Consider the following 27,204-nt stretch of genomic DNA (forward strand, 5'->3'; position numbering starts at 1 on the left):
TGGCCCCTGAGTCTCACCACAGCCGGTCCTCTGACCCTGTCCTGGTCCCATTTAGCAAATTCTCCAATCCTCTTATGCCAGGCCAGCGTAAGAGAGAGCATAAGAGAGCTCAAGAGAGCAGGGAGAGAATTAGATCAGATTGGAGAGAGGGAAGGGAGTCATGTGACAGGTTATTTACAGAGGTTGGGGAGAGGGGGTGGACAGACATAACGGGGTGGACAGCCCTGGCGGCTACCAGGATATAACAGAAGCTCCTCCTGCTTGTCTAACAGACCCTGTTAGGGATAAATACAGAAGCACACTGAGGAAACAGGAGCAGAGAAGGGAGACCAAGAGGCAGAGGCACTGACCGATTAGAATGAGTCTCTCCCACTCATAGACGGGTGGGCAGTGTTGGGCGTCTTGACCCATGAGAGCCTGGAGATTTTTCTCTCTCTCATCTAGATTGCTAAGAGTACAGATTATTGTCTCTAAAATATTATTTCCCTCTGGGAAGTAACCCGAGTTTTGGCGTAAAGGCTGGTTCCAGGTCAGAGGCAGGAAAAATCCAGGCAAGCCTAGAACATCTTGTCACACCAAAAATATGAAGCTCTCCGGGATGACTGGGGTTCTGTCCAAAGACTTGGGGCCAACCTGAAGAAACCAAAGGTGGAATTATTTGAGCTTCAAAAGAAGAATGTCAGGGACTTCCCTGGTGGTCCAGTGGGTAAGACGCCGCACTCCCAATGCAGGGGGCCTGGGTTCGGTCCCTCGTCAGGGAACTAGATTCCGCATGCATGCCACAACTAAGAAGTCCGCATGCCGCAACTGAAGATCCTGCATGCCAAAACAAAGACCCGGCACATCCCAAAATAGATAAATAAATATTTTTTAAAAAATAAAGAAGAAGAAGAACATCAGTAGCAGATTGAAACACATCAAATACGTAAAAACCCACAGGTTCATAATGGTCCTCGAAAAAAAAAGAGAAATCTGTTGAGGCTCTGATTTAAACATTGCTAAAGTAAGCAGAATCGTGTATGTCTCCTGCCTTTCCTGTGAAAATTGTAATTCAGAGTAAACAAATAGCTAAACAGAGGTTTCTTCCTTGCAGAAGAGTTACAGCCAACAAATAAAGAAGAAATTATGGAATTGGGAAATCTCTTTTTGCATCTCCTGTGAAATAAGGGGTTTAGGCCAGTGTTGCCTAATAGAACTTTCTGGAATGATGGAAATATTCTATACCTGCACTGTCCAATCCAGTAGCCACTGGCCACAAGTGACTAATGGGCACCTGAGATGTGACCACTGTGGTTGAAGGACTGAATTTTTTATTTTATGTCATATTAATTAATTTAAATAGCCACAGGTAGCTGGTGGCTACCATATAAGATGGTGAAAGTAAACGGTCATCATCAGTGGACGCCAAACCATGTGCCCTATGATTCTCAACCCTGGATACACACTGGAATGGGGGAGGGGGGCTTTAAAAATAGAGATGCTCACAGATGTTTATATCAGTTTTATTCATCCTGGCCAAAACTTGGAAGCAACCAATATATCCTTCAATAGATGAATGAATACATAAACTGTGGGACATTCAGATAATGGACTTCTATTCAGCACTATAAAGAAATGAGTTACCAAGCCATGAAAAAATATGGAGGAAAACTTAACGCATATTACTAAGTGAAAGAAGCCAATCTGAAAAGGCTACATGTTGTGTGATTTAATTATATGACATTCTGGAAATGGCAAAACTATGGAGATAGTAAAAAGATCAGTGGATGCCAAGGGTTAGAGGGGAGGGAGGGATGAACAGGAGGAGCACAGAGGGTTTTTAGGGCAGGGAAGCTATTCTGTCTCGTACTATAATGAATACACGTCATTATATATCTGTCAAACCCCACAGAATGTACACCACCAAGAGTGGACACTAATGTAAATTATGGACTTTGGGTGATATAACGTGTCAATGTAGCTCCATCCATTGCAACAAACACACCACTCTGGGGATGTTGGTAGTGCGGGGAGCCTGTGCATGCGTGGGGGGGAGGGGTGTAAGGGAAATCTCTGGACTTTCAGCTCAATTTTGCTGCAAACCTAAGACTGCTCTTAAAAAATATAAAGGCTGTTTAAAATTTAAAATACAGATGCTGCCTTAAAAAACTAAAAATAGAGTTACCATATGATCCAGCAATCCCATTCCTAGGCATATATCCGGAGATGAAACCTCTAATTTGAAAAGATACATGCACCCCAGTGTCCACAGCAGCACTGTTTACAACAGCCAAGACGTGGAAACGAACTAAATGTCCATCAACAGGTGACTGGATAAAGAAGGTGTGGTACATGTATATTTACATATAGAATGGAATATCACTCAGCCATAAAAAAGAATGAAATAATGTCATTTGCAGCAACATGGATGGACCTAGAGATTATCATACTAAGTGAAGTAAGTCAGAGAAAGACAAATAGTATATGATATCACTTATATGTGGACTCTAAAAAAATGATACAAATGAACTTATTTACAAAATTGAAATAGACTCACAGACATAAAAATCAAACTTATGGTTACCAAAGGGGGAACAGGGGAGGGATAAATTGGGAATTTGGGATTAACAGATACACACTACTATATATAAAATAAAGAACAAGGACCAAGGACCTACTGTTAGCACAGGGAACTATATTCAATGTCTTGTAATAACCTATAAGGGAAAAGAATCTGAAAAAGAATATATATATACTGAATCACTATGCTGTACACCTGAATCATTGTAAATCAACTATACTTCAATTAAAAAATAAAAATTCTAAAAATAGGGACGTTGACCCCACGCCTGGGGGCTCTGAATTAGTCTGGGTGCGGGCTGAGCACGGAGAGCATTCAAATCTCTCCCCAGGTGATTCCTGCGAGCAGCCAAGGTTAGGCACCACCTTATTTAGGTAAAGCGCTGATGGAGAGCTTCATAACCAAGGGAGGGTAACAACCTTCTAAGACAGGCATTATTAAATAATAGAATAAAAACAAGGGGGGAGCAGAAAACAGGTTTGTAGTAAAACGATATTCAAGGAACGTATGGGACAAACACAATGTGTCTATCTTATTTGGGAATCATATTCAAACAAACCAACTGTAAAAAGGCAATTTTACAATCAGGGAAATTTTTAAATGGACCAGGGATTGATTATATGATATTCAGGAATTACTGCTAATTTTGTTAGATGCAATGATGGCCTTGTCGTCCTGTAAAAATAAAAATTAACCCAAAAGAATGGAAAACGGGTGTTCAAACAAAAACTTGTACATGAATGTTCATAGCAGTATTAGTCACCATAACCAAAAGACGGAATCATCCCAGGTGTCCATCAAAGGATGAACGGATAAACAAAATATGGTACATTCATACCACGGAATATTATTCCGCCGTTAAAAGGAATGAAGCACTGACACATGCTACAACATGGACAAATCTTGAAAACATTATGCCAAGTGAAAGAAGCCAGCCCCTGGTAACCATGAATCCACTCTCTGTCTCTATAGATTTGCCTACTCTGAATATTTCATATAAATGGAATCATACAATATGTGTTCTTTTGTGTCTGGCTTCTTTCAAATGGTAAATTTTATGTTATGTGTATTTTACTTCAATTTTTTTAAATGGCAGGAGGACAGGCACAAAAGGAAAGTGTGCTGGCAGAGTGCCTTCCTCCTTCTTCCTGCTTTGAACACAGATGTGATGCCTGGAGCCGCAATGGTCATCTTGCCACCATGAGGCAAAAACCAAGTGGATGAAAACCGAACAAGCTAAAGAAAGGAGAGCATGAAAAGATAGAAAAATTCTGAAACCTTGATTACATTGTTGAGCTGACTACCAACCTTAAGACTTCTTAACAATAAATATCCTTGAAGTTTAAAAAAAAAAGGGTGGGGGGGGGATGGAGCTGCCTGTCAAAGAGGTGCTGCAAAGTGGAGTCTGCCGAAGAGTTAAGCTAAGAGGACCGAAGGACTCAGTCTTTTCCCTGGATGGAGAGAAGTGAGGAAAGGCAGGGAGCCATAAGAAGCAGTTCTGAGTCAAGAAGGGAAGAAGGAGGCAACAGAGGCACTGAGGGCAAAATCTATCACTTTGCACATGGTCCTAGTCATGCCCAATCCCAGCCTGGGGTTGCCTGGATCCCCCACTCCCTTTTCCCTTGCTTCCTCCCTCCACCAAATCTTCACCCAGAGATGTGAGGTCACTTGTCTGAGGTCCCACAGCCAGCAAGTGGTGAAGCTGGGACAGGTAGGGGTCCAGAGAGAGAAAGGATTTGAAAAGACAGAAAATGTATTTTTCCCGCTTCCTGACTTCTTTGAAAAGTGTCATGTCAGGGACTTCCCTGGCAGTCCAGTGGTTAGGATTCCGCACTCCCACTACAGGGGACATGGTTTTGATCCCTGGTCGGGGAACTAAGATCCCACGTGACCTGCAGTGTGGCAAAAAAAAAAAAAAAAAGTGTCATGTCACCAAGCCCAAGACGGTGATTTTCTTTACACTAAATCTCAATGAGCGGAAGTGATTCCATGGTCCCATATTGATTCCTAGTGATCCAAGGTGGTGTGAGGAAGATGCAGTTCTCCCAATTGGTCACATAGTGTCGCTGTCGGGAAAGAAATCACTGTTTCTCCCGGTTCAGGCTTCCGGTGATGCTCTTGCTGAAGTCTCTTTTCTTATTTATTTATTTATTTAATTTTTGGTTGCGCTGGGTCTTTGTTGCTGCGCGCGGGCTTTCTCTAGTTGCGGCGAGTGGGGTCTACTCTTCGTTGCAGTGCGAGGGCTTCTCAGTGCGGTGGCTTCTCTTGTTGCAGAGCACAGGCTCTAGGCACGTGGGCTTCAGTAGCTGTGGCACGCGGGCTCAGTAGTTGCGGCTCGAGGGCTCTAGAGAGCAGGCTCAGTAGTTGCGGTGCCCGGGCTTAGTTGCTCCGTGGCGTGTGGGATCTTCCCAGACCAGGGCTCGAACCCGTGTCCCCTGCATTGGCAGGCGGATTCTTAACCACTGCGCCACTAGGGAAGTCCCCTCCTTTTCTTGAAGATGTGAATTGTCTTAGCCAAAATTGTTAAGCCAAAATAGGATCATAGCATTTTCTCTTTCTCCTCCATGCATAAGGTAAAATTAAAATAAAAGGACTGTGGTAGATAGTTCTAGTGCTTACCGTTTTTTCCAGCTCTCTTCCTCTTCCTGACTACAGTCCCCAGGCAGGCTCTACAGGTGGGCAGGGCTTTGTGACTATTCTGGCCAATGGGCTGCAACTAGAGGTGATGGGCGTCACTTCCTGGCTGATGTCTTTAAGAGCTAGCACGTGTTTCTTTGTGCTCTTTTCCAGCCACGGGGACTAAGGATGCTGTGGGTCCAGGTGCAGCAATGGGAGAACAGTCTCCGTCTGTCTAGATCTGCACTATCCAATAAGATAGCCACTAGCCACAGTTGCCATGAATTTGAATGTAAGCTTAAATAAAGTAAAATAAAAATTCAGTTCCTCAGTCACATCCACCACCTTTCAAGCTCTCGAAAGTACCATGTGGCATGTGCCCAGTGGCCATGGTGTTAGAGCAGATACAGAAAAATTCCATCCGCGCAGAAAATTCTATTGGACATTGCTGCTCTAGGTCTCTGAATGGGTGCAGGGAGGACAGTTGCCCTGGAGAGGGCTTTGCATGTGTTGCATTAATCCATTGAGATTTGGGTTTGGTTTTGTGTATTTCCACTGAAGCATAACCCAGCCTAGCCTGACCCACCAGATTTCTTGCTTAAACAAAGGACTTGGGAGTCTTACGTCATTTAAATTATCAAGTGGTGGCATAATGTGACTTGGCTAAACCAAATGGAGAGCTGGAGGTAACACCATGCAGACTCCAGTGGGGTTAAGGTCAAGCGCCATCGAGTCTTAGTAGCTCACTAGCCTCTCTCTGTGTTCTGTCTCCACCTACCTGGTTTAGATCTAAACCTCCAAAGAATTGTTTCACTAAGAGAACAGTCAGAATCATTAGAAATGAAGACGCGTGGGGTCTTTGTTTCTTGTCGCTATTATTGATGGTTGTCATGGGAGTTTTCCCAGATGTCACTGGGTATGGACCCATGGAGTACAGGCACAGTCTCATGGGTCATAGCATTTGTCTTAGGGGAGAAACAATTTCTGTCCTCGCAGAACGAGTGGCTCAAGGTTTGGGAGTTCATCGGGTTAGAACTGTATTGTATTTGAGATAAGTGTGGACTTCATGACCATCAAAAGCATTAAGAGTTCCTCAATTCTGAGGGAATCTAACGGTCTTCGTATGACCGTCTGCCAGGAAAGTTATTAAAAAAATCATTACTGTTGACCCAGCTTTACACACTCCTAGGTGTATGCCCAAAGGAACTGCAAACTGGTGTTCAAACAAAAACTTGTACACGAACATTCATAGAAGCACTATTCACAGTAGCCAAAAAGTAGAAACAACCTAAATGCCCATCAACTGATGAAATGATAAACAAAATGTGGTCTATCCATTCAGTGGAATATTATTCAGCCATAAAAAGGAATGAAGTTCTGATGCTAGCTAGCTACATCATCATGACATGGATGAACCTTGAAAACATTATGCCGAGTGAAAGAAGCCAGACACATAAGACCACATATTGTATGATTCCATTCATACGAAATCTCCAGAACAGGGAAATCTGTAGAAACAGAAAGTGGATTAGTGGTTGCTCGGGGCTGGGCATTGGAGGGGTGCTAAAGCATGCGGGGGTTTCTCTCTGAGGTGATGAAATGTTCTGAAGTTGACTGTGGTGATGGTTGCATATATCTGTGAATATAGTAAAAAACATTGAATTGTATACTTTAAATGGGTGAATTGCATGGTATGTAATACCTTGGTAAAGCTATTTTTAAAGAAAAAAGTATTTCTGAGGCTGTGATTTTTTCTAATTTTCAGACATTTATCCTCTTATCTTTTGCCCAATGACTGGTGTCTTCCAGCTGTGGTTCCTTAGATGTCTCCAACTTAGAAACCTCCGAGATGGTACTTTTGCATCCAGGTGCTTCTTTGTAGCGTCTAGTGGATTTCCTCACCTCACCCAGGCCACCCAGCGGCCTGGCTCAGAGAGGGTGAATTGAGCCATAATCAGGCATGGTTCATTCGCTACAGTATTTTCCAGAGTTTTTGTAGGAGGACTGTTAGAGCTCCCAATCTGTCAGCCCACAATGAAGGTGAGAGCCGTCAAAACAAAAAGAGCATCCTCCTGTTTGGGGCGCCTTTTATAAACATTCTAGTGGATTTCATACAGACTAAATTTTGTTCATATGTCTTAATGATTTGAATCAAGTTTTCAGGATACGCAGATGCATGTAAGATACAATGGTCCTCAGTGAAAGGACTTCTGAAAGAACCTATTTTAAATTTTGAAATTTCAAAATACCTTTATTAATACCCGCCAGGACCTAACCCTTTACAACATGGATCCTAAAGGTAGTTTTTAAAACCTCAGGGACTCACGCACATCTTCAGGCCCCATCCCAACTGTAATCAGCTGGGATAATGTCAAGACGGAGTTCTTAAAAAATGAATTAGGGCTTCCCTGGTGGCGCAGTGGTTGAGAATCTGCCTGCCAGTGCGGGGGACACGGGTTCGAGCCCTGGTCTGGGAGGATCCCACATGCCACGGAGCAACTGGGCCCGTGAGCCACAACTGCTGAGCCTGCGCGTCTGGAGTCTGTGCTCCGCAACGGGAGAGGCCGCGATAGTGGGAGGCCCGCGCGCCGCGATGAAGAGTGGCCCCCGCTTGCCGCAACTGGGGAAAGCCCTCGCACAGAAACGAAGACCCAACACAGCCATAAATAAATAAATAAATAAATTAATAAAAAAAAAAAAAAAAAAAAAAAAAAAAAAAAAAAAAAAATGAATTAACTGTGGTTTGTACACAAGTGGCCAGTCACCCGTAATGCTTACAGTCTTGTCACATGAAATATTAGGAAGTGGGCCCGTGAGACTTCCAGGCACTTCCCAGCGTCCTCAACACCGGCAGAAGAACAAGGCATCTTGAGACCCAGGCTCAGACCTGACCCCCGTTACTTCTGCCTCATTCCATTGGCCAAAGCAAGTCATGTGATCAAACCCAAAGTTAGGAGGTAGGAGGTACAGGTCACCTCTAGCGTGAGGACGGTAAAGGGGGTAAGGCAGACACGCGAGGAGGGGGTGAAATACAGGGCCCCAAACACAATCTATGATGCCACCCAGCACCTTTCTTCCAATCATTGCCAGCTTTCTCCTGAACACAGCAACCAGGGGCCCACTTCACACTGGAGGACTTACACCAGTGATGGTTACACGCAGCTCCAGGTGGCGTCCAGAGGCCACCTTAACCTTGGCTTTGGGGACCACTGAAAAGTTCAACCCTGAAGTTAGTTATAACTCTGTACCTATCATATCACTAGTTTCCTGGACTGGAGAGCAGGGGGAGGAGGTGCCGGGGTAAAATGGAGCCACGCGGACACAGGCACAGTTTGTTAACCTCGTCAACATTTATTGAAATGTGAACATTTCAGCTGCTGAAATGTGAGACTCACTCATCCTGATGCCGCTCTCGGCTTCCGCTTGAAAAGGAAGCCTGGAGCAGGACCACCCCAAACACCAGAGGGTAGAAGGAAGACATGGGGGGGTGCAGGGAGATGAGGGACAGGGGGGGAAAGGAAGGAAGAAGCAGGACCAGCGTGCCAAGTTAGACTCCCGGGGACACACGCACACTCCCACACACACAGGCAAAGACCAGGGGCGTCCATCTCTACCCCAACCGGCAGCCGCGAGAACATCAGGGAAGGACCAGGCGTCCAAGAGACATTTCAGTCCTTCCTGTCATGAAGCGTCTGCCGAGAGGGGCTGGGCCAAGGTCACTGGACTGTGCAGAGAGAAGGGGTGGGGAGGGGGCTTCAGACTACAGGGAGAGAGGCCAGATTAAAGGGAGTCACTTCACTGACTTTAATCTCTAAGCTTTCGCTGTAATAAACTGTAACCATGAGTAAAACAGCTCTGCTGAGTTCTGAGTCCTTCAAGAGAATCGCTGAGCTTGACGGTGGTCTCGAGACTCCTGAAACTGCACTCAAAAACCATGCGAACAAGAATCATTCTTCCCCTCTCTCTTTTCCCTTACATAAATCCCATTTTTGCTTATTTCAGATGAAATCATCCATTGGTGGACTCCTCTGGAATCCAAGCAAACCTTGTGCTGATTTAAGCAAATGCCTTTGAGTTACTGGCAGTTTGGAGGTGGCAAATGGTGTGTTTATGCAAGGGATGCGCTCCGTTTGTCCTTAGGAGTTCAAACCCCACAAAGGTGGCACCCCACCTCCACCCCCTCCCTCCTACAGCAAGAGCCCACACATCGCCAGCTCATGCAGCTTTGGAATTATGAAATTCTTGATTTTCTTTTTTTAATTTGGGGAGACTCATTTCTTTTCAGACCTGCACAGGAGGCAAGACATTCATATTTTTGTACTGCTTTAATTCAAATTTGCGGGTCCAAATTCCCACTGAAAGCAACCTCACTCTGCCCTAGTGAGGACGATAAGAAACGGAACTTGAGTTCAAAGCGTTTGAGAACCAGGTTCCTGGTGCAAAGCATGCTGGGGGCAGGTACCTGGGTCCACAGTATCCTGGCACAGGACACTCAGTGCTAGCACACCGTGGGGTGGGAACTGGCACTCAAGCTTAGAGGGGGGCAGAAAGTGCTTCTAGGCTCTCAAAAGCCAGGAGCCAGAGCTTGGTTATGGACTAGGTTAGTATCCAGGGCCCAGTTCCAGGATAGGTTGGGTTTGGGGCTCATCTAGAATGTACAGGCTTGAAAATTGAAAAGCAGGTTCAGAAAGTGCGGAAAAGCAGTTCTATGATCCAGAGAACAACATGGAAATTGCTACTTGTTCTGGTATTGGGTTGGACACTAGTACTTGGGTTTGGAGTACATTAGGAACTAGGAGTCGTCAATTCTGTTGTCTAGGAGCTGGGTCCCCCTCACCTCTGCCTTCAGGGCCCATCAGGCCTGAGCCAAAGCGGCTTTGATGGCGGCCACCAGCTTCAGAAACTTGCTCTCCGTGTCCACATAGCCATCACCTCCCTGGAGAAGGGAGGAAGAGGGGAGGGATGAGCTGGGACCAAGATGCCAACCCCAGTCCCAACACCCCACTGCCCAAAATGGGGCAGAATGGACAGACAGACATACCTTCTTGGAGTGAACCAACTTCCCCGCTACCAACACTTCAAAGAAACCAGTGACCTGGGGCGTCCCCTCGCCGCACTGGGGAGAGGGAGAGGTGTTGGCAGGGCTGAGATGCCCTCTTGGGGACACCCACAGCTTCCCAAGGAATGGAGAACGGGGGTGAAGGGTGGGGCTGACCCAAACCACCCCCGCTGCCATCCAAGGCTGAAGGACGGACACCCAGGGCTGAGGGACGGACGTGACCCATGTTTGACTCCTTCCCCATCCCCAAGACCCACGATGTCCAGGTGTCCAGGGAACTCATCTTCTAACTTCTTCTTAAGCTGAAGATACTGCAAAAGGGGGTGGGAAGTCACAACAGGGGTCCACAGGAGCCACGCCAGCTAGCCCCCCTTCCCCCATCTTCCAGGGGTGCCTCTTGGGACCATTCTGCTTACCTTGGACTTGTAGCCTCAAGCGCCACTGGTGGGACAGTGTCCAAGAGAGCGGGTCCCAGGAGAGAGAGGGAGACGGTGGGGATCCAGGGAGAGGCAGGAGCAGAGATGGAGGGAAATGGGGGGGGGGGGGCGGGCAGGAAGAGATGAAGAGGGACACAGATGACAAAACCAAGCAAAGCACAGACACCCTCAAGAGAGACGAGAGACACACCCGAGTGTTGGGAAGCAGCACACAGATGGGGAGGCGGGAACACAGGAAGGAGAGAGCCACCCGCGCGAGGAAAATTCGACACAGAGCAAGGGAGACAAGAGATGAGCAGGGGTGCAGAAACAAGGGGCGACAAGGAGAGACCACAGCATGAGGCAGAGCAGAGGCGGAGGCAATGGAGAGAACTGGGTTAGGACGACTGCTGAAATAACAGCCCCACCCCCGCCCGTCCAAGGGAAACCATTATTCCTGGATCCCCAAGGCCCTGCCAGGCCCGAGGATGAAATCTAAACGCCTCCCCAACCCCCCACGGGAGGCTATTTTGGAACTGGAGTCTGGTGCACAGGCCCCCCGGGCCTCAAAATTTCACTCCACCCCCTGCGTGACCGAGCGGGCAGGGACACCGCTAATGCTGTGACAGATCTGAGCCTTTCATAACCCCCTCTGGACATCTCACAAACATGACAGCCAGTGGACCCAGATTCGGGTAATCTGTGATCTGCAGCCTGAACCTCGAGCTACTGACCTGCCACTGCCCCACTCCCAGCTTCAGTTTCCTCACCTGTAAAATGGAGCTAGACACACACCCCCACTCAAGGGGTTTCCGAGAGAGGAAATTCACTTAACATGTATTTATTCAGCGCCTACAGGCCAGCATGCCTGTGCATGCCAGCACAGCCCTAGGTGCCAGGGCGATCAAGCGGTCTACAGGACAGAACACTGCCTGCCGACCTGGCACTTTTTCACTCTGAACGGACCAATCAGATCAAATGTTTAACACCCAACACACAGCATTCCCTCCGCGGTAACGTTAAGATCACTCCCTCTACAGACAGGAAAAGCGAGGCCAGAAAAAGGCTAGGATTAGTAGCGAAAGGCATCCACTGTATGCATGCAAGTCCTTGCCACACGCACGCCGGAACCTTCTCGAACCTTCTCGACTCTGGCCGGCCCCACCCCACGATTGTTCCAGGTACTGGGGGAGGGGAAACCTAAGCGCTGACGGAACCTCCTCTCCCATTACAAACTGACCCCCACCTGCTCCCCACACTGAGCCCCGGAATCGGGGGGGTTAAAACAACACACACGTGTCGCAGTTCTACCTTTTGTGACCTGAGACGTCTAGAATGTTACAAACTGGGGACCGGGGTGGGGGGGAGGGCAGAGAAATCAACGCCCTCTGCTTCCCTCCCCCACGGAATCCTTTTCCCAGTGGAAGTATGCCCATGGGTCCTGCCCCCAACGCCCCCAGCGCCCGGCTCCGCCAGGACAGGGCGGGGCCCGGGCGGGATTCGAAGAGGGGACCTCCGGCCCTCGTGCTCACCAATAGACGACTCGGACGGGAACACCCATGATTCCGGACCGGAGCATCAGCTTCAGTCCTAACGCCCGATCCGCACCGCGGCGAGAAAATGCAGGGTAGGCGCCCCGAGGCGGAGCATGCGCAGAGAGGCCTGGTACTCGGCGTTCCACAGAGCGGACCAACGCCGGGGGGGTGGATGAGGGGAGAAAGGCCCCACAGCGGGGACGAGGGGGGCCCTGCGGCCCACCACCACCCTGAGGGCCCGACGCAAATCTCCCTCCTCTCGCCCTGTGAGGCCAGGGAGCATGCCGGCAGAGGGGGTCCCGGGAGAAGCCTTTGCGCGCCCCCCTCCCGGATCTCCCCCTCCGGGCTGGAATGGTATGGCCTCGTGGGGCGGGGATTCAGGGCCAACTGCTACTGGGAGGAAACGGAAGTGCGAGCGCAGGCGGTTGTTTTGCAGCGAGGACCTGGGGGGCGGGGGCGGCGGGGAGGCCGAGAGGGCCGTGTCCGAAAGGATTTGGGGTACTCAGGGCAGCCCCTGAAGCTGGGGTTTCCAGCGAGCGCTCCAGGGCCCCCGCTGCCTTATTAAAGCCTGGCATCCGCACCCGGGCGCCGCCCGATCAGCTTGGCATCCCCCCCCCCCCCATTTTGCGCCTTCCAGCCCTCTCTGTGGCAAGGTGTTCATGGAAAGTGCTGGAAGCTGGAAGCTGGCAGCTGAGTTAAAGGCTTAGGGCGCGATGCATTTCTCTGAGCCTCAGTTTCCTCCTCCGAAAGATGGGCACAATCGCCTTCAGAGAATATTCACCCATCTAACAAATACGTACTGGGTACCTACCTGCAGTCATAGGTTCCGAAGACACAGCAGTGAAAAAATAGACAAAGTCCCTGCCCTTAGCTCTTCCCGAGGTCTTCCCACCGCAGCTTCTGTCTTTGATCCGCCGGTCCTCACCTGCTGTGACCCTGACATCTCGGGGCACTTGGCAGACATGGTTCAAGTTCCACCCCACCTCTTTTGCTGGCTGTGTGTCCTCTGATCTCAGTGGTCTTGGGACGATATAATGAGCCTGTGATGTAGAGCAGATAACATGTGGCTGGGCTAGTCAGTGTCCCATAAATAGAGGTCTTTTTCAGGCTTCCAGGGTCCTCAGAACAAAAACCCAAGCCTTTGGAGTTCCCTGGTGGCCTAGTGGTTAGGATTCCGGGCTTTCACTACTGTGGCCGGGGTTCAGTCCCTGGTGGAGGAACTTAGATCTCGCAAGCCGCCTGGCTTGGCCAAGAAAACATGCAAAAGAACCCCAAGCCTTAGCATGCTCTGCCCCTGACTGGTCCCATTGTTCCCTTCTTGCCCCTCTCTTAGTGCCTTAGCCACGTGGAATCAGGGACCTCACCCACTCACCTGCCTCTGGGACTTTGCACATGCTGTTTCTACCCTCTCCTACTGCCTGACCCTGCTTATCCTCCAGAAATCAGCTCCAACGTATTGTAGGGAAAATTTTGTGTCGTGATAAATTATACCTTCTCCATATTACATCTGTATTAGTTTGCTAGGGCTGTCATCACAAAGTACCACAAACTGAGTGGCTTAAACCCCAGAAATTTATTTCACGGTTCTAGAGGCCAGAAGGCAGAGATCAAGGTGTCAGCAGTGTTAGTTCCCTCTAACGTCTGTGAGAAAGAATTTGTTCCATGCTTCTCTCCTAGCTTCTGGTGTTTTGCTGGCAATCTTTGGTGTTCCTTGGCTTCTAAGTACATCACCCAATATCTGCCTTCAACTTCATGTGGCACTCTCCCTGTGTGCATGTCTGTGTCCAAATTTCCCTATTTACTTTATTTTATTTTATTTTATCTTTATTTTATTTTATTTATTGGCCATGCCACGTCGCATGTGGAATCTTAGTTCCCTGACCAGGGATCGAACCCATGCCCCCTGCAGTGGAAGTGCGGAGTCTTACCACCAGGGAATTCCCAGGACCCAGTCATTTTAGATTAGGGCCCACCCTATGCCAGTATGACCTCATCTTAAGTAATTACATCTGCAACAACCTTGTTTCCAAATAAGGTCACATTATGAGGTACTGGGGGTTAGGACTTCACATATGAATTCTGGTGGGACATAATTCAGCCTGTAACAAGCCATTCAGAGTTATATGATTCTATGGCGTTTTGTTTTACAACTCCATAAATTGTAGATAAGTGATGGCAGTACAAAATAATTCTTCTGTACAGGCATGCAAATGAATTCTGTCTGGTGGAGGGACAACCCTCTCTCCCTTAGTCTGTTTGGGCTGCTATAACAAAATACTACAGTTTATAGCTTATAAACAATGGAAATTTATTGCTCCCAGTTCTGGAAGCTTCAAAGTCCAAGATCAAGGTGCCAGCATGGTTGAGTGAGGGCCTTCTTCCTGGTTCATAGCTGCCACCTTCTCACTGTGTCCTCACCTGATGGAAGAGGCAGGGGATGTCTCTGGGGTCTCTTTTATAAGGGTACTAATCTCATTCACGAGAGCTCCACCCTCATGACCTAAGCACCTCCCAAAGGCCCCACCTCCTAATACCATCATCTTCGGGGGAACGCAAACATTCAGACCATAAGACCCCCCAAATGTTTTGCCTCTATTTGCATTTTTATTTCAATATTCCTGATCTATAAATGCGTCTGTTCGTTGATTTTCCTTTGAACCAGTTATAACACCTCACAGTGTTAAGTGAAATCTTTAACATGTGTTCACTTTTAGATCTGTATGAGTCATGATCTTCCCTTTTTTCCCCAAAATTATCTTCTAACAATGCTGTCCTCAAGGAAGGCCACCCAAACCCCGCAGGCTGGCCAGGGTCCCCGCGGGGGTCCCCCAACACCGCCCCAACCACTCTGGTTGTCCCAGGTCTGACGTTTTCTCAGCACACCCAGCAAGTGGCTGGGCACAGGGCAGATGCTCAGAGGCTGTTTTGTTGACTGGGCTTAGGGCTGAGAACTTGCCAGGGGCCTGAAGAGTGAGAGACAACCCCCTTCTGCCACTGAGAACAAAGAGGTCTCTGTTGCCCAGGAGTGGAGGAGACTGGAGGCAGTAGTCATGCTTCTGGGGTTGGGAATCCATCCCTTGCTCACTCTCTCTCTCTCTCTCACACACACACACACACACACAAATGGTAACCACAGCTCTCCCCCTTACCTGGCTACACAATTGCACATCCAGACAAACCACAGCCCAGCCGGAGACACAACACAACAGCACAAACCTCTATTCTGCTACACAATGACACAAAAGCACACCAGGCTCTCCCTATACAAGAGCCCAGCCCATACCCAGCCAGGGTCACAACAACTACACCTCCAAATGCGCAACTCACGCACGATGGCTGCCGCCTCTACCCGGCCACGTGGTAGAACACACAACTGTACGCTGGACGCACAATAACACAACACACGTGTATCCGGACAGAGACACAGCAGCTCACCCAGAGATCCCGCTCACTGGGACACACAATTGTATACAGAGCGCACACTGCTGAATTTGGCCACGGACATTGATACACGACCGCACAGCTGCACACAGAGACGTGATCAATAATGCCCACGGACACACACACACACACACACACACACACAACATTAACCTACCAATAACCCAGCCAGACTCCCAGACAGACTCTCACTTGGATGCATCTGGGCATGAACACCATTGCACAACCACACACCACCCCAGGGACACACCCAGGCAGAGACACTGCAGCCCAATTACACAACACACGGAGACTCCCACTCACAGCCTCACAGCGACCCACGCCCAGGCTCGGGCACACGCAGTAAACAGACGTGGTCCCTGCCTCCTGGGGCTCATGTTATGGTCAGGGAGACGGACACGGGAAAACGTAAATAAATAAGGATTCCTATTATTTAGAGCATAGTGAGTGCTGGGAAGAAAAATAAAGCCAGGAAGGATGGCAGGGAGTGCTGGCTGGGGAGTTTTGTAAATAGATCAGGGAAGGCAGCTCTGTTATTAAATACACAATGAGACAAAAGCCTCCTTCGGGCCTAAATGGCAGGAAATGTGTTATCCCATTTTACAGATGGGCAAACTGAGGTACTTGGATGAGGTCACACCAGGCACAGAGCATGGATATGACCCCGCTGTCTGGCTGTGGAGCCTGTGCTCTGAACCACCTTCCTGTTGGCAAGATGGAGAAAAGGGGGGGCAGGTGGGGTGGGTCAGGTGGGATGGGGAGTTGTCAGGGACCCCGAAAGCTCCAAGGGGTGAAGGAGGCCTGGACTTCCGAGAAGCCAGGGGGTCCAGCCTCTGCCTCATCCCTGCCCCAGGGAAGACGCTGCCCGAGGCTCTGTGTCTAATCTGGTGGCCCTGGAGAGTGACCCGGAATCCCATCACGCTTTCAATGTCTTCAACACCCGGATGCAGGTAAGGCTAGCGGCGGGGCACCCCATCTGACTGTCGTTCTGCATGGGGCCAGGGCCTTCCTGAGGCTGTGGCTTCTCCTTGTGCGCCCCACCCCCACCCCAGGGAGGACCACTGAGCCCTCAGCAGGCCGGGCCTGTCTGTGGAGGACCCCGACTCCACCATTCATGGGACCAGCACGTGCAGAGGCCCCCGCCTGAGAGGGAGCCTGGAGCGTGTCCTGAAGCACTGACCTGACCCTGTCACTCCTCTCTGTGGGCCCCCCAGTGCCCTCTAGACAGGTCCAAACTGTTTAGTACTATTCACTCCTTCATTCATTCATTCAACAAACATTCACCAAGACCCTGATATATGTTGTCCCCAGATGGAGAAGACCCAGAGTGGATGGGGCTAAGTTTGGAGGCATCCAAAGGGGGCATCTGACCAGCCTAGGAGGAGGACAGGGAGGGCTTCCTGGAGGAGGGGACCTGGCAGCGGAAAGAGCAGGTCTGAGGCCTCTGTCACCAGCGCCCACCTTCAGCTTCTCCAGATCTTCCACACCGAGACCAAGCAGGGTGCCGTGCTGCACCCCACCTGCATCTTCACCAACAGCCCCGAGGTGCTGCACACACAGGAGCAGGAGGCCAGGGGCGGCGACAGGAACCGAGGTACCGTGAGCCCAGGTAGGGGTGGGAGGAAGCCCTCCATCGGGGACATGAGGGGTGGGACAGTGGGACCTGCAGGTCCCAAGAGCCAGACCTGGCTGGGTGGCCTTGGCAAGTCCACCCCTTGCTGAGCCTCGCCCGCCCACCACGTGCTGGCTGTCCCGAGCCCCGAGGCCTGAGGTTTTCGCAGTTAGAGCAGCGCCTGCCGGGAGACCTGTCCCGGGAGCCCCGTGAACTTCAGGGCTTGGTCCTACCTGGGGGGCTCCCTCAGCTTTTCACAAAGCTGCTGTGTACCTTCATGCACATATGTCTTTGCACGGCCACCTGCTTTCCTCTGTCTTGTAGATACCTAGGTGTAGAAGCCCTGGATCAGAGGGTGGGTGTATGGTTAACTTTTTACGAAACTGCCAAACTGTTGTCCACAGTGGTTGTAACATTTCATATTCCCACCAGCAGGGTGCCAGAGTTCCAGTTGCTCCATCCTCATCCTTATCCTCGCCAGCACTTGGGAGAATCAGTCTCTTTAATTTCAACATTCCAATGGGCCTAGGGAAGTATCTCATTGTGATTTAAATTTGCATTTTCCTAAATATTAATGAAGTCTTTTCATGCCCTTATTTGCCAGTCCTATGTCTTCTCTGATGAAGTGTCTATTTCCTCAAATCTTTTGCCCATTTTTTGAGTTGTCTTCTTCTTATTAAATTGTAAGAGTTCTTTATATATTCTAGATATGTCTTTTGTCAGATATCTGTTTTGCAAATATTTTCCCAGTCTGTGGCTTGCCTTTTCATTTCTGCAACAGTGTCTTTTTTGAGCAAGACTTTCATTTTGATGAGTCCAGTGTATTTTTTCCTTTAATTATACTTCATGATTTTGGGTGTCATATATAAGGTATCTATATCAAACTTAAGGTCACTAAAATTTCTTCCTCTATTTTCTTAGAGAAGTTGAAGGGTTTTAGCTCTTCTTTTAGAACTTATGCTTTTTTTTTTTTTTTCTTATCTGGCTTCTCATCTTGTTCAAATCCATCACTGCCACTTGGCCTCTTGGAGAGATAAAGATTCAACCTGCAGGCATCAAGGGGGTGAGGGAGCTGGAGTTCCAGAAGCAGTTACTATAGCAGTCTTGGGTCTGCTAGCCTTAGAAAAGACTGCATGCAAGGTTGGCCCTCGCCTAGCATTGGGGAAACTGGCTGATAAACATTTTCCTCCACTGATATGAAACTTTCCTAAAGATAAGGATGCTCAGTCTGCCTAGACTGTACAAAACAATATGGTTTATGCTGCTGATGTCTGCTTGCCTTCTGGAAGTCTGGAATATGGGTACATGCTGGGTAGAGGGTACCTACGTGAATAGCCTCCCCAAAACACTTGGGTCCTGAGTCTCTAATGGACTTCTTTTTTTTTTTAAACCAATAACTTTTTTTTTTTAATATTTATTTAGTTGCACAGAGTCTTAGTTGCGGCACATGGGCTCCTTAGTTGTGGCATGCAAACTCTTAGTTGCGCCATGCATGTGGGTTCTAGTTCCCCAAACAGGGATGGAACCTGGGCCCCCTGCATTTGGAGCGCAGAGTCCTATCCACTGTGCCACCAGGGAAGTCCCTCTCATGGGCTTCTCTGTACAGAAACGTTGCATACATATTGCTGCATTTTCATTGCTGGGGAAACATGCTCAGGGTGAGCCCTCATGGGAGGGAGTGAACATAAGAATCTTGCATGCGGATTTCTCCAGACTCTCCCATTATGATCCGCTGCGTGTCCTACTATGTCACTATAATGAATCAACTCTGGGGAGTTCCCTGGCGGCCTAGCAGTTAGGATTCCCGGCTTTCTCTGCTGCGGCCCGGGTTCAATCCCTGTCGGGGAACTGAGATCCCCCAAACCGCATGGCGCGGCCAAAAGAAATCAGTCAATCAACTCTATACGGACTCCTCTCGGGCCTTCTAGCAAATCCCTGAACACGGGGCTGGTCTGGGGACCCTGACACAACTGGTAACCCTGGTCAGACCCAGAGGGAGGAGGGTACGTGAAAGAAAAAGTCTAAAACACAAACTACGCCACGCTGTTCGCTGTTCCATTGTGTGTGGGCTTGAGGGGGCTGCCAGGAATCGCTTTATGAAATTTCTACTCTACTGCACTAGGTACGGAGAGAATGGGCATTTTTCACGGGTTTGGGATATAATTAATGCAAATTCCAAATGCATACTTCCACTCCTGAATGCCAGGTTTTTACATCCAACTGCCTACTTGACACCGACAATTGGGCATCTAAAGGACACCAGCAACCTGAGGTCCTGATTCGCCCACCCCACCTCTGGGCCCCTCCTTCTCCGGTCTTCCCCGTCTCGAAATGGCAACTCCAGACCAGGCAAAAAAAACTTGGAGTGCATTGGCTTCTTTCTTTGTAGATCAGTCAGTGATGGTGGATTTACTTTCACAATGTATCCCGGATGTACCCACCCCTCTGCACCTCCAATTGCGGGCGCTGTTGGAGACCCTACCACCTCGGGGAAGGACTCAGGGAGCTCCTGCTCTACCCTACTTTCCCTCACAGTCTGTTCCCTATGCGGCCGCCAGGGGGCGCCGGTCCCCACCAGCGTCTGCACACGCCCCGCTCCAACACCCAAAGTCATCACCGTGGACCACAGGCCCAGATGTTCTGACCCCCTCTTTACCTCTCTGATCTTATGCCCTCCTCACTACGCTCCAACTACACTGGCCTCCTTGCTCTTCCCGGAACAAAACTGACACGCCTCTTCAGAGTTTTTGGGGTTTTGTGGAGTTTTTTCCTTTTTTAAAAATTGAGGTTAAATTCACATCGCATAAAATTAACCATCTTAGAATGTACGATTCAGTGGCATTTGGTACATTCACAGAGTACATTCTGTTTTTTAAAAAAAATGGTCTTGTCATCATTTCTTATAGGAAATGGTGGCAATGGGAGATGGGAGTTGTGTGTGTTTTAATTGTGGTAAAATACACCTAATCTAAGACTTAACATTAGAAGCATTTGGTACAGTCACAATGTTGTGCAACCGGCACCTCTATCTAGTTCCAAGACATTTTCATCACCCCAAAAGGAGGCCTGTACCCATTAAGCGGTCACTCCCCACTCCCCCCCCTCCCCCCAGCCCCTGGAAACCACTCATTTACCTTCTGTCTCTATGGATTTGCCTGTTCTGGACATTTCGTGTAAATGGAATCATACAATACGTGATTTTTTTTTAAGTTTTTTTTTTTTTGATGTGGACCATTTTTTAAGTCTTTATTGAATTTGTTACAATATTGCTTTTGCTTTATGTTTTGTTTTTGTTTTTGTTTTTGTGGCCGCGAGGCATGTGGGATCTTAGCTCCTTGACCAGGGAATGAACCTGCACCCTTTCATTGGAAGGCAAAGTCTTAACCACTGGACCTCCAGGGAAGTCCCTACAGGATCTTCTGTGTCTGACTTAGCATAACTTTTTCGAGGTTTGTCTGCATTTTAGCATGTATCCACCTCAGAGATTTGGGGGTTTTTTTGTTTGTTTGTTTTATCTTTTTATTTATTCAGCTGCGTTGGGTCTTAGTGGCGGCACGCGGGATCTTTGTTGCAGCACGCGAGCTTCTCTCTAGTTGTGGCGCATGGGATCCAGACGCGCAGGCTCAGTAGTTGCCGCACGCAGGCTTAGTTGCCCCACGGCGTGTGGGATCTTAGTTCCCCAACATTGGAAGGCGGATTCTTAACAACTGGCCCACCAGAGAAGTCCCCACCTCAGAGATTTTGCATTTACTGTTCCCACTGCCTAGAACACTTTTCCTTCAGACAGTCGCAGGGCTCTTTCCTTACTTCATATCTTTGCTCAAATGTCACTTCTTCCCTGACACCCTATTTAAAATTGCAACACCTCTTCCAGCCCTCTGTACCCCCTTTTTCTCATGGCACTTACGCCCTTGACATTCTATGTATCTTACTTTAGGGTTTTTTTTTTGTTTTTGTTGTTTTAAGCTGTTAGCCGTCTCCCCCGCCTAGAATGTGCACTCCGTGTTTTTCTGTTTTTTCTTCCCTCCTGGTATGTGTCCAGCATCTAAAGTGGTGAGTGGCATGCGGCTAGCACTCAGTAAATACTTGTCAGATAAACACATCTTTAAGAAAATACTTAGTAAGCTTATTAGAGAGTCTCTTATATTAATGGCTACAATTGAATAGTATAAAAAATGTATGTGGGGCTTCCCTGGTGGCACAGTGGTTAGGAATCCACCTGCCAATGCAGGGGACATGGGTTCGAGCCCTGGTCCAGGAAGATCCCACATGCCGCGGGGCAACTAAGCCCGTGCGCCGCAACTACTGAGCCTGCTGCTCTAGAGCCCATGAGCCACAACTACTGAGCCCACGCACCGCATCTACTGAAGCCCGTCCGCTCTATAGCCCGTGCTCTGCAACAAGAGAAGCCACCACAATGAGAAGCCCACACACCGCAGCGAAGAGTAGTCCCCGCTCGCTGCAACTAGAGAAAGCCCACGCACAGCAACGAAGACCCAACACAGCCAAAAATAATAAATAAATTTATTTATTTTTAATGTCTGTGAAACAGGAATGCAAACTAAGTCATTTGTTAACACCAGGAGAATTCTTATCTTCCTCTCCCTGTGATAATTCTTATCTCTTTCTAGGCCAGTACCAGGCGCTTAGAATTCAGGCAAGTTGGATGGGGGAGAGTTGGGGGAGGGGGTTCACTTCCTTGCAGACTGGACCTTGGCCGATAAGAAGCCAACTTACATCCTTAAAGGGAAAGGGCATATTTCCCATTTTAAATGTTGTAAAGTAGGGCTTATAGGCTCTTCTTCCACTGGAGGCAGATTTGTCCAAAGTCCCACCGAGTTTCCATCAGGCCTCTTTCATTCACATGGGGCATACTGAGCCACCGACACAGGTGCAAACGGTAGGAGGCAGGAACTTGTGTGACATATTCTGGTGAATATGGTACCCAAAGGAACTAGGGCAAGTATTTTGGTGCGGGCTACACTGAGGAATACGGTACCTGCAGAAGCCTCGGAACTTTCAGTGGTGCTGGTGACAGGAGTGTTTATTCAAATGTCACCTCCTAGGCGAGGCCTTCCCTGACCATCCTCTTTTTTTTAAAATTACCTTTTTAACACAGTATAGTGCACAAATATTAAAGTTACAGCTCAGTGTAATTTTCACATGTATAACACCATTTAACCATCTCCCATATCAAGATATAGGTCATTTCCGGTTCCCCAGGAAGTTTTCTCACGCATCTTCCCTGTCAGTTACCCAACAAGGGTCACCACAATCCTCTATCACCATACATACGTGAGTTTGGCCTGTTCTAGAACTTTGTATAAACGAAACCATACAGCATGCACTCTTTATGTTTGGATGCATGGATAAATGGATGGACCAATGGACAGATAAGTGGATGGAAATGGATGGATTGATAGATGGATAGATGGATCCAGTGATGGATGGGTGGGCTGAAATGATGCCTGCCAGCCCCTAGGGGTTCTGGGTAAGGTCTCTGCCTGGCAAATGGGAGAAGGCACAGGGCAGGTGGGACAGGGGAGTCGTCAGAGGTGAGGCCTGACACGCCTTGCCTACAGCAAAGTGACAAGAACCTTTGAGTAACTGTCTCCGCCCCTCCTGCCCTCGACCCCACCGGGATCTACACACGCCCTTCATGGCAGGGTCCCTGTCTCTCCTGTGCTCCCTCTGGCCCTCGCCCTTTTACAGCTCACCCCACCACCACCTCTCCATGTCCAGGACCCCTGCCGACCCCCGCCTCCGATCTGCTCCACCCATTCAGAAAGCGTTGCCGCTCGCCTGGGGGGAGGGTCTAGCTTTTATCCCGCCTGCTGCAATGTGGTCCTTTGAGGGGTCTTGGGTAAGGGTGAGGGGGAGTTAGGGTCGCCCGGGAACCTCCAGGCCAGCTGGTTCCGGGCGTGTGCTCTCGGCGCCCCCTGGCGGCCACCGCCTCTCCAGCATCTCTACTCGTTGGTCCTAGAACTTCCGAGATCCTGCACCTGACGGTCCGCGCCCGACACTCTGGGAGAGGGGGACGTTAATGTTCACGTAGGACCACGGGCGGCGCCACGAGACCGCTCCAGGCATGGTCACCAGGGGCGTCCCCGCCCTGGATCCCCAGGACAGTTCTCAGCGATCCATCCCGGACCCGACCTCCTGGCCAACCCTCCTCCCTTCTGGGGCACGTCCAGCCTCGTGGGAGTGGTTCCTCTGCAGTCCAGATTCCCTCCCACCTCTCTGGCCGCTTTTGCTGGGTCCCTTTTGCTGATCCCCGCTCGCTTCCACTCCTCCTTCCCTCCCTCTCCCATCCCCCTCTCTCCTCCTGCTTTTGTTTACTTAGCTCCCACTGCCTCAAATGCCACCAGTACCCACTCGCTGACCACCCCAGTCTCTCCCTGACCGGGCCTCTGAACTCCTGGGTCCGGCCACTTCCGCCACTTTGCCTTTTACAAGCCTATTAGGCAACTCAGGCTTGATCTGGTCAAAATTCAACCCGAATTTCTCTGCCCCAAACCCACTTTTACTTGAGTTGTCCCCATCTTAGTTAACCAGCTTTTTACTATTCCCCCTCCGTCCGTTCAGTTCTCATGCATTCTCTGTCTCCCTCTGCTTCTCCTCACCAGCCAGGAACGTGTTAGTGCTTTACTTCCTGGAACCTGTGTTCCCCAAACCATCTATGTCCCATCTCCTCATCGGGCATCCCCCTCCATCCAAATGTTCCACCCAGAATATCCTCGGTGTCATCCTCGGTCTCTCTCCACCCTCTCACGCCCACGTGCAACCTCTCGGCCAATCTGCGCATTCCACCTTCAAAATGGATCCAGAATCTGACTGCTTCTCCCCTCCACTGATTCCACCCTGGTCCAGCACTCTCATTTCCCACCTGGACTACTGCAGCTGCTTTCTCGCTTCATCTCTTGCCCCCAACAGTCTGTTCCCCAACCACAGCCAGAGGGACTCTCTCTCCTCACATGGTCTGAATGGCACTGCATGATGTCTTCTCAGGTTGCATCATGGGCCTCACCTCCCACATTCTCTCTTTGGTTCCCTTGGCTGCAGGCGCCCAGGTCTCTTTGCCCTTCCTGAGGCTCCCAACCCCAGGGCCTTTGCACTGGCTGTTCTCTCCACCTGGAAACAATTTTTCCTGTCCTATCTTCATGGCTCCCTCCCTTGTTTTATTCCAGTCTCTGCTCAAATGTCAATTACTAGGAGAGGACTCAGTATTTTGGAGTTAGTACCTGGGTGGGTGACTGGGGGTGGGGACAAATGCAAGAGCTCTTTCAAAGGGAGAATGGATATGACCCGGGTAGAATCTCAAATCTGGGCAAGTCACTTCCCTTGTCTGTGCTTCAGACTCCTCAGTGGTAAAGAAAAACAGAGGTGGGGGGAGCACAGTAACGCCTGTCACACTGGGACCAGAACAAGGACATGGGACAGAGACAGCCTTCTAATTATGGAACAAGTATTAATTGTTTAAATGACATTATCATTAAAGGAAAGGGAGGAATCCATGATGTTGCCAGGTTTTTGGCCTGGGGGACTTAATGTGTCACTCTAGAGTTTGGGTCACAGGAGGATTTTAGACCATAGGTCAATTACCCCCTCCCCCCACCATGAACTTGTGGGGCAGGTGAGCACAAAGGGTTGGAGGTGTCCTCAGCCATCTATCTATCTGTGCTCCTGCCTTATTCATGGAAGGCTGGGCTCTCTAAGTGGAATGGACAAAGTTCCGCCTGGCCCCTGACTCTTAGCAACTGTGTGGTCTTGGGTAAGCCCCTTGCCCTCTCTGGGCCAGCATCTCTTTGGATGGCAAATGAACACAGCAAAAACGTCACAGAAATGGTTTAGTTTCTTGCAGACCTCGGAAAGCTCTTAGAATTTTAAAAATTACTTTCCTGAGCGTAAAAACAATGCATCTTGGGCAGGGATCAGAGCCTAACTAGAAACCACTCCAGGTGTTTTAAACAGGAAGGGATTTAATACAGGGAATCAGGTGCTTACAAAACCAAGGGAGTCTGGGGCAGCAGGCTCTAGGCTGGGCTCTGGGGATAATGCCCAGGACGGCTGCACAGAACCCACCTGCTTCCAGGGAACCTCTGGGCTCAAGAACGCCCAGTCCTGGCTGTGACCCTGGGGTCACTTCTGCCGTCCATGTCTCTGGAAGGACTCTAACCGCTGGGGCCTGTCCTACACCTAGAATCCAGCTGCGAGGGCGTCTGGGAAATGCAGTTGCTGCCTCCAGCCCCTGCTGTAAGGAGGGTGGGTGGAGGTTGGCAAAGCTCACCCAGGGTTCGCCCCAGTGAAGTGGAGAAGATACATAAAAGCAGATTTAAGGAGGAAGATACAAATCTAGCATCATTCACCATCGGAGTTTAGCCCCTGTTAACCCTGGTGTACATCTTCCCAAATGCCTTTCTCTGCCTATGTGTTTATTTACATTTTTAAACTAGTCAGAGTCATAATCCTTTCCCCATTTAACAGTTCTCTAAGACAGACCATAAGTATTTCCCCCGATCATTAAAAATTCCTCCCCTTCCCCCCAAAAATATTCTCCCCAAAGCTGTTTTTTTTTCTTAAATGGTGATGAAATATCCCATCGTGTAGACATCTCACTTATAAAAACCCATTTCCCATTGTCTATATTTGGACTGTTTCTGTTTCTAATCTTCCAAACAGCACATCAAGGCATCTATGTCCATATTTTGAATTCCTATTTTTAAAAAAGTTTGGAAAAGCTGGAAAAAGGCTGAAGATGGAAAAAGCATCCCCTGGAATCCCCCACCCAAGAGACTCTGGGCACAGGGTTAGTTCAATGAAGCCCAGCATGGATGGGGGCAGATCCTGTTTCCTTTATTCCACAAAAGAGCAGAACATAAACACATTCCGGTTATTACGCATGCTTCCGACCCCTGGGTTAGTGGCCGCAGAGGCCTCCCTCCCCTGAGTGGCCAGGCCCACCCCATGGCCATTACCACGCTTCCTTCCATTCTACACAGCGCTCTGACTGACCTGCCTCTGCATTATGCTTTTCCCCAAATTTCCGGCCATTTCCTTCAGGCATGTTCCCAAGAGTGCAATCAGTGGGTCAAAAGGTAAGAGCATGTGTGAGGAGTCTTTGGCACAGATTGCAAGTTTCCACACTTTTTTTTTTCCCATTTTTGTTTTTCCCTAACATTATAATACACTCATCTAGGGCTTACTCTGTGCCAGGCCCCTGTCCTAAGCACTTCTGTGTGCAGACGCCACCCTTGGAATAACCCAATGAAGTAGGCACTATCATTATGTCCATTTTGCAGATGGGGACTCTGGGGCACAGAGAAGTGAAGTAACCTTCACGAGGTCACACAGCTAGTATGTAACGGAGCTGGGATTTGAAATCAAGATTCTAGCTCCCAAGTCCATGCTCTTAACCACAATTTAAGGCTGCTGCCTACAGATGGCCTCCATCCTTTAAATAACCAACTCTAGCTCCCTCTGCAGTATAGATGCACTATCATTTATTCAGGCATCACTCAACTGGTGGGTAATTCACTTTTTTTAATACCACAATTGGGCAGATTCAGGTTTTGTGGTGCCTGAAGCTTTTACAATTTGAGGGACCCGCTACAGGAAAAATAGTAAGTTACAAGTTCGAAAGGAGGTGTAGGACCTTGGAAGGGACCAGTGCAAGTAATTGACTTTGAACCTTAAGGTTCCATCAGCATCATGCTAAATCCCAATGTGCTTTTTCCCAATAATTATTAGCAAGATTTTCAAACGGTAAAGGCAACCGAGTTTTCCTGGGAGCACCCATGTGCACCAGCACCTAGATTCTACCGTTAACATTTCCCTGAACTTGTTTGATGACGCATCTGGGCATCTGTCCCTCCCCTATCTGTCCGTTCATCCCCTTTATTTTATGCATTTCAAAAAGAAGTTGCAAAAAAAAAAAAAAAAAAAAAAAAAAAGAAGTTGCAGACATC

The 27,204-nt window shown here is 49.0% G+C and overlaps 1 protein-coding gene and 1 long non-coding RNA gene across 4 annotated transcripts; one reads left to right on the plus strand and one right to left on the minus strand.

The window, feature by feature from the left end:
- Window positions 1-8,506: 8,506 nt before the first annotated feature.
- SELENOW (selenoprotein W) lies at window positions 8,507-12,319 on the minus strand. 2 transcript variants are annotated; one of them, XM_059904975.1, is made up of 6 exons: window positions 12,184-12,319; window positions 10,652-10,676; window positions 10,493-10,546; window positions 10,218-10,292; window positions 10,014-10,112; window positions 8,507-8,936 (listed from the first exon to the last, which is right to left on the minus strand). In XM_059904975.1, exons 1-5 carry the CDS (start codon window positions 12,228-12,230, stop codon window positions 10,032-10,034), a joined length of 282 nt encoding a protein of 93 aa, XP_059760958.1. In that variant the 5' UTR covers window positions 12,231-12,319; the 3' UTR covers window positions 8,507-8,936; window positions 10,014-10,031. The 2 variants fall into 2 exon arrangements, with proteins under 2 accessions (XP_059760958.1, XP_059760957.1); XM_059904974.1 differs by having other exon boundaries at window positions 8,507-8,900; window positions 12,184-12,318.
- Window positions 11,693-17,883, plus strand: LOC132353633 (uncharacterized). Of its 2 annotated transcripts, none has more exons than XR_009499057.1 (4): window positions 11,693-11,832; window positions 16,481-16,577; window positions 16,939-17,236; window positions 17,672-17,883. It is a non-coding gene; the product is annotated as an uncharacterized LOC132353633 (long non-coding RNA). The 2 variants fall into 2 exon arrangements; XR_009499056.1 differs by having other exon boundaries at window positions 16,939-17,221.
- The last annotated feature ends 9,321 nt before the right edge of the window (window positions 17,884-27,204 follow it).

This window comes from Balaenoptera ricei, chromosome 19 (assembly GCF_028023285.1).
Source record: "Balaenoptera ricei isolate mBalRic1 chromosome 19, mBalRic1.hap2, whole genome shotgun sequence".
NCBI lineage: Eukaryota > Metazoa > Chordata > Mammalia > Artiodactyla > Balaenopteridae > Balaenoptera > Balaenoptera ricei.